General features: G+C 43.2%; 1 protein-coding gene across 2 annotated transcripts; it reads left to right on the top strand.

Annotated features, from left to right (window-relative positions):
* Nucleotides 1–1,356: 1,356 nt before the first annotated feature.
* On the top strand, nt 1,357–11,416 carry LOC126760557 (putative vitellogenin receptor). Of its 2 annotated transcripts, XM_050476269.1 has the most exons (12): nt 1,357–1,657; nt 1,971–2,221; nt 2,306–2,755; nt 2,817–3,461; nt 3,847–4,749; nt 4,811–4,955; nt 5,174–5,982; nt 6,051–6,317; nt 6,447–7,511; nt 7,581–8,394; nt 8,459–8,674; nt 10,766–11,416. In XM_050476269.1, coding segments are annotated over exons 1-12 (5,712 nt in total). In that variant the 5' UTR covers nt 1,357–1,655; the 3' UTR covers nt 10,911–11,416. The 2 variants fall into 2 exon arrangements, with proteins under 2 accessions (XP_050332226.1, XP_050332225.1); XM_050476268.1 differs by having other exon boundaries at nt 7,581–8,674.
* The last annotated feature ends 74 nt before the right edge of the window (nt 11,417–11,490 follow it).

Genomic DNA, 11,490 nt, shown 5'->3' with positions numbered 1-11,490 from the left:
ACCTCTAATGCACCTGCAGGAAATTCTAGAGTCAACATCTACGTCAACAGCGGATCAGCAATCATACCCTCGTATCACTTATCGGTCAGAAGTGTCTTGGGAAGCCGGACAGCAGTGGAAAGTGTTGTCAGAAGCAAGCAACTACACTTCTACTGGGTGCCAGGCCACAAAGGCATCGAGGGGAATGAAATAGTGTACGAGATTGTCGAGAATGGTGTACAGCTAACACGCGACAACGTGACCAAAACCAGGAAACTCATGCTTTGTCTATACGATGATCTGGCAAAGAAAATTAAAATCCGATGGAACGAGCTACCTAGGTGCACAACTGCAAAAGTCATATGCAAAGCGGTGGATCGAAAGTACACAAAATTCCTATTGGCACTCGTTAGAAGAGACTGTGGGAATATGATCGGAATACTAACTGGCCACAGTCTGGTGACGACAAACGCTCGCCGAATGGGGCTGACAGATCAAGAAGACTGCAGGAAATGTCTAGAACAAGGCACCAGAAAACCAATGGGGCATCTCTTGTGCACTAGTCACGCATTGTCAAGACTACGTTGTAAGCATCTGGCACCCCATGGTCCGCAGAGTCTGTTAAAATTCGCGTCAAGCGCGGCCAAACTAAAGGATGACTACGCCTAGTAACTGAACTCCAACTGGTATCGCAAAGGACCAAAACTGGTCTATGCGTGGCTCATTGGCCTACCAGTTTATTCCAACCTAACCTAACTCCTTATGTATTGGTGATGGCAAGTGAGGTACCTCAGAGAAGCTCAGAGGGTATCTTTCTCCAATAATAGTATGCCGTAAAGCCAAAAATAGCAAAAATCAGGTCAATACTACCCCTGTCTCCCATATACGTAATACGTAACGCAAGTTGCAAGAGTTACACCCGAACTAAGCCTTTCGTTACTTGTTTTAAAATAAAATGAAAAAAATTTCTATTCATCTTCCTATTGACCGCTAGATGGCCCTATTCATTCTCATGCCTTAAGTCAGCTCAGCAACCATAGCTAGTACACAGCAGATGACGCTGTGTACTTCCGTTAAACTAAATTAAATATATAAGTTTATTATAAAAATTTAGTTCCATTGCAGTTCGTCCTCCTTTTTAGTAACTTTGTTTATAAAATGTATGAACAAATTCAAGAATTTTTTTATATATATTAATAATTATTCAAAAAAGTTATTATAAAAATATTTTAAATTTTATTTTTTAATATGTTAAACATTAAAAAATCTATATTTGTCAGATAATAATAATTATACACTAAACTTTTTAATGCAACTCATAATTAACGGTACTTATGTAGACTTGACTTGGTATGCCAGTGAGCGGCACTTTGGCGGCGATCAGTCGATCAATGATCTTCAGTCAATTTCGGCTTTAACGCGCTAATGCGCGGCAATAATTGTGTCGATCCGAAAAAAAACGTGTTAAGTGTAAAATTTGTGTAATTTGCAGTGTTAAAAATTTGTAAAAATTTAAAAAATTGTTTTATGTGAAAAATTAAATTTGTATAAAATATAAAAGTGATTGAAAATAAAGTTTAAATATTAAAAAAGTATTAAGTAAAATAGAAGTAAAGTGTATTAATTCGCGGCTTACTCAAGCTGCGTGTTGAAATCGATCGTTTTAAAGGCAATCAATGTAAGTTTTCAAAAAAATTTATTAAATACAAAAGCAAGAATTTTATTTGAAATAAAATTTCATTAAAAAAAAAAATAACAAAAAAATATTTAAAAAAATCAAAATTATTGAAATTTATCTAATTAATTTAATAGCTCTCTAACTAACCTCACTTTCACATGAAGACCAGAACTTTTCCATGTGAGCTCGCTCGCTCGCCTATTTCGCTTTCCGCTTCTTTCATCATTCTTCCTTTATAAGCTACACATTCTCACCTTCTCCCCTTCAAATCACCTTTTAATTACCTTTCACATTTTATTTTACTTTTCTTTAGGGCAAAAGCCTTTCATTTACCGTTACAAAATGTGCGCAAGAAGCTACAACCCAGCGCCGCAGCGCCCAACTGCGCCGTCATTGTTGTTGTCGTCATATTAATATTCATGCCGCCATTTTTCGCGCGTGTCTCAGCCTTCCAACACTGCGACGCCGATCACTTCGAGTGCCGCGACGGAAGTTGCATCTTACAGGAGAAGATGTGTGATGGACGTCATGATTGTCCGGACAACTCGGACGAAATGAACTGCGGTAAACTCTGGACTAAACTAGAAGCAACCATTTTTATATAGAATAATTGGTTTACCAAACCATCCGTCTCTACTCTTTTTACAGAAAAGAAGATGTGCCGCAAGCCGGATTGGTTTCAGTGCGCCAAACCCAATGGACCCTGCTTGTCGTCGGAACTGATTTGTAACGGCATTGAGAATTGTCCCGGCGGCGAAGATGAATTGGAATGCGTTAGCTCTTCCAGCTTCTGGGGCAGCGCCGGTGGCAAGGGCATGTCGAAGAGCGGTGATATTGGCACAGGCGGTTGGTATACGAAACGGAACTGCAGCGCCTACGAATACACATGTCGCACGGACAAAACTTGCATACCGCTGGATTTTATGTGTGACGGCAAGAGCGACTGTCACGATCGTTCCGATGAGGAGGATGGCTGTGAGCGCGCCAGAAAAAGTTGTGAAGGCTTCTTTTGTGACAATAAGAAATGTTTGGAAAGCAAGAAATGGATCTGTGATGGCGTCGACGATTGCGGTGATGGCAGCGATGAACGCAAGTGCGGTTAGTCACAACTTTTCTTTTATCTCATATAGTTGGTGCATATAAACATCCTCTAATTCAGGTGTGAATTGCACTTTGGAACAAGGCAGCTTCCTGTGCCGTGATAACTCAAGCTGCCTAACCATCGATGCAGCCTGCAATGGCAAGGCGGATTGCGCGGACGGCAGCGATGAGTCGCCACTCTGCTCATCCACCAGCAACAATTGCAGCACGAAAACTTGCCCGCCAGCAGCGATTTGTAAAATGCTACCAGAACAAGGTGCTCAGTGCATTTGTCCCAAGGGTTATCGCATGTCAATGCTGGAGAACGCCTGTCGAGATATCGATGAATGTCTGGAGATCTATGGCTTGTGCTCGCAGGGTTGTCAGAATACGCGCGGCTCATATCGTTGCACCTGTGATGTAGGTTATGTGCTGAAGGCGGACAATCACACCTGTGAGGCTTACGGTGGCGATCCGTTACTGCTCTATACCACACAAATGGCCGTAATGGGTGTACATTTACGCGATAAATTAGTCTATGCGGTAGCCAAGAATTTGACCAAAGTGATCGGTGTATCGTTTGATGGGCAGAATATCTACTGGACGAATATACAGAATGAGGCAGAGAGTATTGTGAAGGCGAACGCCGATGGGACCAATCAAGATATTCTACTCACTGCCGGCTTGGATGCGCCAGAAGACTTAGCGGTCGATTGGCTGACAGGTGAGTAAAGTAGAAAAAATATTGGATGGAAAATACTCGAGTATTCTTGGTTTTCTAAAAGGATTACCAACTCAACAGTTAGTTTTTTTCCGAGACTCTGGAAAGATAACCATTTCCCCAGGTTACTAACCTCGAAGCTGCAATTACTAACCTCTCAGTTGTCTATCTATAAGACCAGAATAATAGCACCCAGTAAATAGTGAACCCCCTTTTCTAGCATGAGAAGCAGCACTAAGCTTTTTCCGTAGAGTCCTCCTTTTCGGAAAAAGTCACCTCTGTTTTAGAACCTTCTATTTAAAAGCTGAAGTTTTTTGTGTATTTGCTTTCACATCGCGGTCTTTCTTGCCAATTTATATATCTAAAACACGCGCTCTTTGTCCCACAGACAATATCTACTTCTCGGACAACACGATGCGTCACATAGCGGTCTGTACCAACGATGGACTCTATTGCGCGGCGCTAGTCACCGTCGATGTACATCAACCGCGCGGCATAGCGCTCTGGCCGCAACGTGGACAAATGTTCTGGACGGATTGGGGTCTGAAGCCGATGATAGCGCGCGCATCCATGGATGGCAGCAACTCACTGCCACTGGTCACCGAGAACATACACTGGCCCAACGGCATCGCCTTAGATATGCATAATAATCGTATCTACTGGGTGGATGCCAAGTTGGCGACCATAGAGAGTACGCGGTCCGATGGCACCGATCGACGTCGCATACTCGACAACATAATGAAACATCCTTATGGTTTAGCAGTCTTTGAAGACAACATCTATTGGTCGGATTGGGGTACGAAGAGCGTGCATAAGTGCAATAAATTTACGGGTAAGGGACATCAAGTGGTCACCAAGGATCGTACCATCTATGCGGTGCACATTTACCACAGCGCCAAACAGCCGAAGACCGATCATGCATGCATGCGTCTGCAATGCTCGCATCTGTGTTTGCTCGCTGAAAACGAAAGCGCAACGTGCGCCTGCCCCGATGGCATGCAGTTGGGCGCCGATCGTTCGCGTTGCGTGAAAATACACAGGAAACAACGTCTCTTCATTGGTGTGATGAATTCTTTGCTCGAGATGGAGCATACGAAGTTTGGACGCCACACTATACTGCAAACACATCAGCTACCGTTGTATATCAGCGAGATGGCCTACAATAATATCGATGAGAAGATCATTATCGCAGATAATGTGCATCGCACCATCTATCAGTTCGATTTGTTGACAAACGCCATATCAGTGCTGATAAAAGAGAACATCGGAAACATAACGTCCATTGATTTTGGTGAGTATCTGTAGAATTTAAGGGAGTCTTAGGAACTTATTAATATGCCTTTCCACCGCAGATCACTTGTCGCACAATGTATACTGGGCCGATGCTGAACGTCATGTGGTGGAAGTCTACTCTCTGCAGACGCATCAACGCGCAATTGTTAGCTTCTTCGCCGGCATGCAAGTGCCAATAGCGTTGGCGGTGATACCAGAAGAGGGGTAAGTTCTTCAAGTCTAATGGTAATGGAATGAAGACCCAAAGTATGATGAGAGCAACTCCTTTCCAAGGGGGACTCGTTTAAAGTAGAACAAACCATTTTAATCGACTCAACTCTCTACTTTGTTTTTCACTCCACTATGCACTCAGCCCATTTGCTCAGTCTAATTTCACTTTGAAAAAGCGACATTTAATATAAATAATCTCTTTTCCCCTCCAGCGTCATGTTTGTCGCATTACGCACGCGTAGGTATGTACACATCGATCAACTGCCGCTGGACGGTCGCGGTCCACATACCCACGCTTTTGAGGATGAGCTCGGCGATGATGATTTCAGGTTTACCACAGATTCTGAAACGAAAAGGCTTTACTGGTCCGATAGTGAGTTGGGTCGCATCTCCTATACTGACTACCGCAGTCTGCATGACATCACATTTCGTACACTGCTCAAACGTCCCTACTCACTGGCTCTAGTCGAAGATGACCTCTTTTGGACAGAGTTACGTTCGTCGGCAATACATTGGACGTCCAAAAACAAAATGGGTACACTCAAGCGCATCGAAATCAAAGTAACTCAGCCGGCTTATACACATGTATTACCCACGCGTATACCGCTCTTGGCTAGTCGATCGGCATCTACGCTTGATCATCCCTGTCAGCATAATAATGGCGGGTGTTCGCATGTTTGTGTAACCGTTACAAAGTCTGTCAGCGCATGTCTATGTCCTGCGGGTTTGGTTTTCCGCGATATGACCAACACCAGCTGCATCGAGGCGCTGGACTGTGAATTCCGTTGTCATTCAGGCGAGTGCTTGACACAATCGCGACGTTGTAATGGACGCAAGGACTGTCCGGATGGTTCCGATGAGCTGGGCTGCGATGCAGGCAGTACTAAATATCGCAAAGTGGTTTGTTCCATTGGCGATTTCGCTTGTCACGATGGTACGCAGTGCATTAGTATGAAAAGCCGTTGTGACGGTTCTAAAAACTGCCGTGACGGTTCGGATGAAACGCATTGCGAGAAATTCGGTTGGTACCTTCGAAAATTGTTCGGTCAGCAGATTACCAGTAATAAAATTGGTGCTTTCTCTTTGTAGATAAGGACAAACGTTGCCATGAACATCAGCATGCCTGCGATAACGGCAATTGTGTGGATCAGAGCGTTATGTGCGATGGCTTCGATGATTGCGGCGATCGTTCGGATGAGCTAAACTGCAAATCGAATCCCACACAAACAACTGGCGATCTACCAGGATGTCCGGCGAATATGTTCCAGTGCAACTCGGGCACTTGCATTGCGCAGAGCTGGGAATGCGATGGAAAACTGGATTGCACAGACGCGTCGGATGAGCACGAAAAATGCGGTAAGTAAAAATATCATTCATTCGACCTCCACACTCTTTCAACGTCGAATTTTCTCGATATCTGGAACCATTCAACCTCAAAATTCATTTTCACTCCATAACTTTACCCTATTTTCTTTAATCTTTTAGGCATTAAGGAATGCCCAGCCGATATGCACAAATGTATGCTGGGTCAATGCATCGATCGACGTCTCGTTTGTGATGGACACAACGACTGCGGTGACTATTCGGATGAACTGAATTGCGACTTCGTCACTGGCAAACAGCGCAATCTAACCTGTGGCACACCGAACCATCCGATGTATCAGTGTCCCAGCGATATGAGCATTTGTCTAGAGTTAAGCAGTCGTTGCAATGGCACCGCCGAATGTCCACGCGGCGAGGACGAAGCAAAGTGTGGCGTAGTTTGTAGCATATACGAATTCCAATGCAAATCCAACGACGAATGTATACGTATGGAATTCCGTTGTGATCGCGATAAAGACTGCGCTGATGGCTCAGACGAAATGAACTGTGAACATTATAAAAATACTACCACCGGTTTTGGTACTATGATGAGCAAAATGAATGAACGTGCTTGTGGACCGAATATGTTCGACTGCCGAGATGGGCAATGTGTGGAAATGTCACGTGTTTGTAATGATTTCGAGGACTGCGATTCCGGCGCCGATGAAGGACCACTTTGCGATACCGCCTGCAGTGCTGTATCTAATCGGCCGATTTGTTCACACAAATGTCGTCCGACGCCGATGGGTGCAGTATGCTCCTGCTATCCCGGTTATCGCTTAGATACGGATCAGCGCACTTGCTTAGACATCAACGAGTGCGAAGATGGTGAGCCATGTGCGCAGCTATGTGAGAATACGCTCGGTTCATACCATTGCAAATGCTATCCGGACTTTATGTTGCGACCGGACAAGACCACTTGCAAATCCATCGAAAGTGAGTCATCACTCATGTTCTCTACGTATAACGAAGTCCGTAGCATGACGGAACAACCGATCACATTGCGCGTCGCTTGGGCGGTAAACGACTCGAAGATCGCCGGCTTCGATTTGAATGTGGACAAACGTGTGGCTTACTTCACCACCGATGTCGAGGACGTGTTATACAAAGTGGATATGGAGAAAGGTATGGTTATGGGTGGCTTATATGTGCCGACACCCACAAAAGTTGCGGTGGACTGGGTAACAGGTGAGCAATGCAATTGTTAGAGCCTAAGCATGCGTAATACTTTCACACTTTTCTCTCACCATCCCTCAGATAATGTCTATGTCATCACGCGTTCGTCACAGTACGGCATTAAGGTGTGCTCATTCAGCGCCAAAATGTGCGGACTCATCGCGCAGGCCAATCCACGCGAAACCATACGCGCACTCACTGTTGACGCGCTCAGTCGTCGGCTCTTCTATGTGACTGTACGCGCACAAACCTTTAGCGCACCCACTTCGGTGCTCACGATGTCGCACTTAGATGGCAAGCAAATTGTTACGCTTTTGCTTAAAAGTGGTAGCTACATCACCGCCTTAGCTTGCGATCCCTACAAACGTCAGCTCTACTTCGTCGACATGCATACGAAGACCTTGCAGGCGTTGGACTACAAAACGGGCAGCAAACATATGCCACGCACCATCATTCAGAAGGGCAATGTCATCATGCATCCATCCGGTTTGACGGTCTATGAGAATCAGGCCTACATCGTGAACATCGGTTCGAAGGAGGCGGTGCATTGTCAACTCTTCGGTGTATATGACTGTAAAGCGTTCAATTTGAATATACTGAATGCTGAGGATGTTGTTGTCGATGGCGCTACACGTCAACCGCATGCCACAAATCCCTGCAACATGGCTAAATGTCATGGATTGTGTGTACAAGCCGATTATGGTTACGAGTGCATGTGTGGCGATAATATTGTGAGCGAACATGTACGCTGTGCAAAAGAGTACACGAATGAGATCGTATCCGGCGCCTTGCTCAACTGGAGTCCACACGACGAAGAGCACACATCGTCTGCGCATACCGCGGTTACAATCATTTTGGTGCTTTTACTATTGGCCATGCTGTGCGCTGGTTTTGGGTACTTGTACTATCGTCGTTACTCTCAGGGTCATCGCGATTTCAATATCCACCTGCATTTCCAGAATCCACTATCTGCATTCACCAGCGGCAGTGGAAAATCTACAGGCAGCGGGCAACAGCAAAGCGGCATCAGCAGCACAACCGCCTCTTTTGAGGGAGACTTCGGCACGGATGGAGGGCACGAGAAGCGGCAATATGTTCCGCCGATTTATCGATTTTTGCGCAAAAGCGGGAACAGTTCACCATCGGGTGCGGAGATACTTCTCGAAGCGGCAGCGGTGAGTAGAAATTAAAAGCCAACTTTTAGCACCTAACCAGCTCATTCGGAGGAAAGTAAAAATGCATTTGGTTGGTACTTTTGGCTCATAGTTCGACCTTAACTAGATAGTATGTGTATTTTTGTAAAATCTCAAAGTTTATCCAAGATTTTCAGAAATCTTAAAGTCTGTTGATTCATCTGCTTAGCTCTTCGTTATGTTTCAAAATGCGTTGTTTTGGAAATTGAATGAAGTTAGTTTAACTAAAAACTATATGGAATCCAAAATATTAAGGCTAAGATTATCCTGATTGTACCTTTTCCTGAATTTTCCGTCCAAAAAAGGATTTCTATAAAATAACCTCACCAGTACTGAGACTACTTAGAAATGCTATAACTCTTCATTGATAGGACAGAATATGAAATTGTATCCAAGAATTTCAGTTTCAGGATGTCTCTATCTGACAATAGTTCTCGACAGATACTCTGGTAATCGAACAGACGTCATACTTTTTTTCACATGACAGACGATTTAGGCTGCTTCTTACCAGCTGCTCAATCTAACAACCTCCCACACATAAGATTGAAAGATTAAGGAAACTTCCACAACGAATTGACTGTTATCTTACGCCTTCATAAGAAGTAACTTTGGCGCCAATTTGAGATACCAAGTGCAGCTAGATCCTTCTCCACCAGTGCACTCCAAGGAAGTAGAAGTCTTCATCTTCCTTTGCTTTCCCTGTGGATACTGCGTCGATTACTTTCAGAGCTGGAGTGTTTTCATCCATTCGGACGACATAACCTGGTCAGCGTAGCCGCTATCTCTTCATTCGCTGAACTATGTTAATGCCGTCGTATATATCATACAGCTCATCATTCCATCGACTGCGGTACTCGCGCAAAGGACTATAAATCTTAGGCCGAACCTTTCTTTCGAAAACTCGTTACGTCGACTCATCAGATATTGTCATCGTTCTCTGCACCATATAGCAGGACTGGAGGACTTTATTTGTTGTCTTTGTTATGCGTTGGATTTCGAGACTGGCATTGTTGTTGGTGTTAATACTGGTTTCAATATAGACGAAATTATCTAAGGCTTGTGCTATTTCGTCTTGCCCTCTTACACTACCACACCCACACGCTTCGCTTCATATGTTGAGGCCAATGATATCAATATCATCGGCGTACGCCAGCGGCTGTACTCTCTTATAGAAGATGGTGCCTTCTCTATTTAGTTCTGCAGCTCGAACCCGGAGTAGATTGAAGAAGTCGCACTAGTCGCCTTGTCTGAAACCTTGTTTGGTATCGAACGGCTCGGAGAGGTCCTTCCCGATCCTGACGGAGCTTTTTGTATTGCTCAACATCAGTTTACACAGTCGTATTAGCTTTGCGGGCATACCAAATTCAGACATAGCGGCATAAAGGCAGCTGCTTTTCGTGCTGTCAAAGGCATGGAGCCACATTGATTTAATCTTTCACACAATACGCACTGTAGTTGGCGCAGATTGTGGGGTCTCCTTTTTTGTGGATTCGGCAGAGCACACTTAAATTCCAATCTTTGGGCATATTCTGCAAAGAAGCTGATGCATGCTCCTTATCAGTTCTTCGCCGCCGTATTTGAATAGCTCTCTATTATGGCAGACAATTTAGGTTCCTGTTGCCGCTGTACAAGTGTTACGTCTTCAGGGGTAACTCGGAAAAACCCGAAGAATGAAAATTAAAGCCGTCTCAATATTACTGACAGGTTTTATAAAATGAATATACAACCAGAGACCTGTCGCAGAACGACTTCCATTAGATCAAACTTGTTGAGATTTGAGGACCAAAATGTGAAACAAAAACGCAGTAGTCCTGAAAGATGACAGACAATATTATTAGCACCAAAACCTGGATGTCCAAATTACTAATGAGTACTATAATAGATCGTATTAGCGCGGATTGTAACTGGATGTCACATTAACGTTAAAGCCAAATTTTTGGAGGAAAAATTTTTTTCGACAAAATTTTAAAAGTCGATTATCTTTAGCTTTTTTCTAATCAAATCAAATACACACAAAATTTCTACAAAAATATTTTTTCTATCAAATTTTTTTTTTTGTAAATTCTCTTCCAGCCAACCGCCGAAACAGAAGGGTTGGCGCCAGCTCAACGAACGCCCAGCGTCCAAATGGAGCGAGAACCTTTTTATGCCACCGCTGGCACGATCCGAGTTCAACATGGTGATGATGATGCCACAAAGGACCTTGTCCCCTAGATAAGCGCAGCACCTCCAGCTTGAGCACAAGATTTCTATTTTAATTTTATTTTTTTACAATTTTTTCTAGATTTTCTAACAGAATCTACAAGCAATTCACCAATTATTATATTGTAAACCATATATTTTTCCTGCATGTTATTATTGTAGTTATTTGTATTTATTTTTGTAAAAAATGTAGTATGTAAATATTTTTCTGTTAAGCTTTCTAACGCTTACATATTTGTTATTTTTGTAAGCATATTTATCGCTCAGCCTAATTAGTACAAATTATTATTCATAGCTAGTAACAACAGTCAATTTCATATAATTAGTTATACATAAGGTTGGTTGGTTGGTTGGCTGGTTGTTCGCTTTAATTTTGCCTTATTTATAATTTAAAAACTCTTTTGTTGTTATCTGTTGTGTTTTTGAAAAGTATTCCCCGTCCCTGAAATGTCTTTAGGAAAACAAGTTTTGAGAATGTAAAATCCAAAAAAAAATTAATAAAATAACAGTAAAACGCAAAAATTTTCTAACTTTCTTTTGGAATGCAGTTTTTATTGAAAATGGTACGAGTATTATGAATAAATTTGGCATTTTTT

The sequence above is a fragment of the Bactrocera neohumeralis genome, chromosome 5, assembly GCF_024586455.1.
Source record: "Bactrocera neohumeralis isolate Rockhampton chromosome 5, APGP_CSIRO_Bneo_wtdbg2-racon-allhic-juicebox.fasta_v2, whole genome shotgun sequence".
Classification (NCBI taxonomy): Eukaryota; Metazoa; Arthropoda; class Insecta; order Diptera; family Tephritidae; genus Bactrocera; species Bactrocera neohumeralis.
Note: the sequence above shows the minus strand (reverse complement) of the source record. Positions and strands in the feature narration are given on the sequence as shown.

Coding starts and splice junctions, on each gene's coding strand:
- LOC126760557 (XM_050476268.1), top strand. Junction 2,222..2,305: donor CTCGGACGAAATGAACTGCG/GTAAACTCTGGA, acceptor CTCTTTTTACAG/AAAAGAAGATGTGCCGCAAG. Junction 3,462..3,846: donor AGCGGTCGATTGGCTGACAG/GTGAGTAAAGTA, acceptor TTTGTCCCACAG/ACAATATCTACTTCTCGGAC.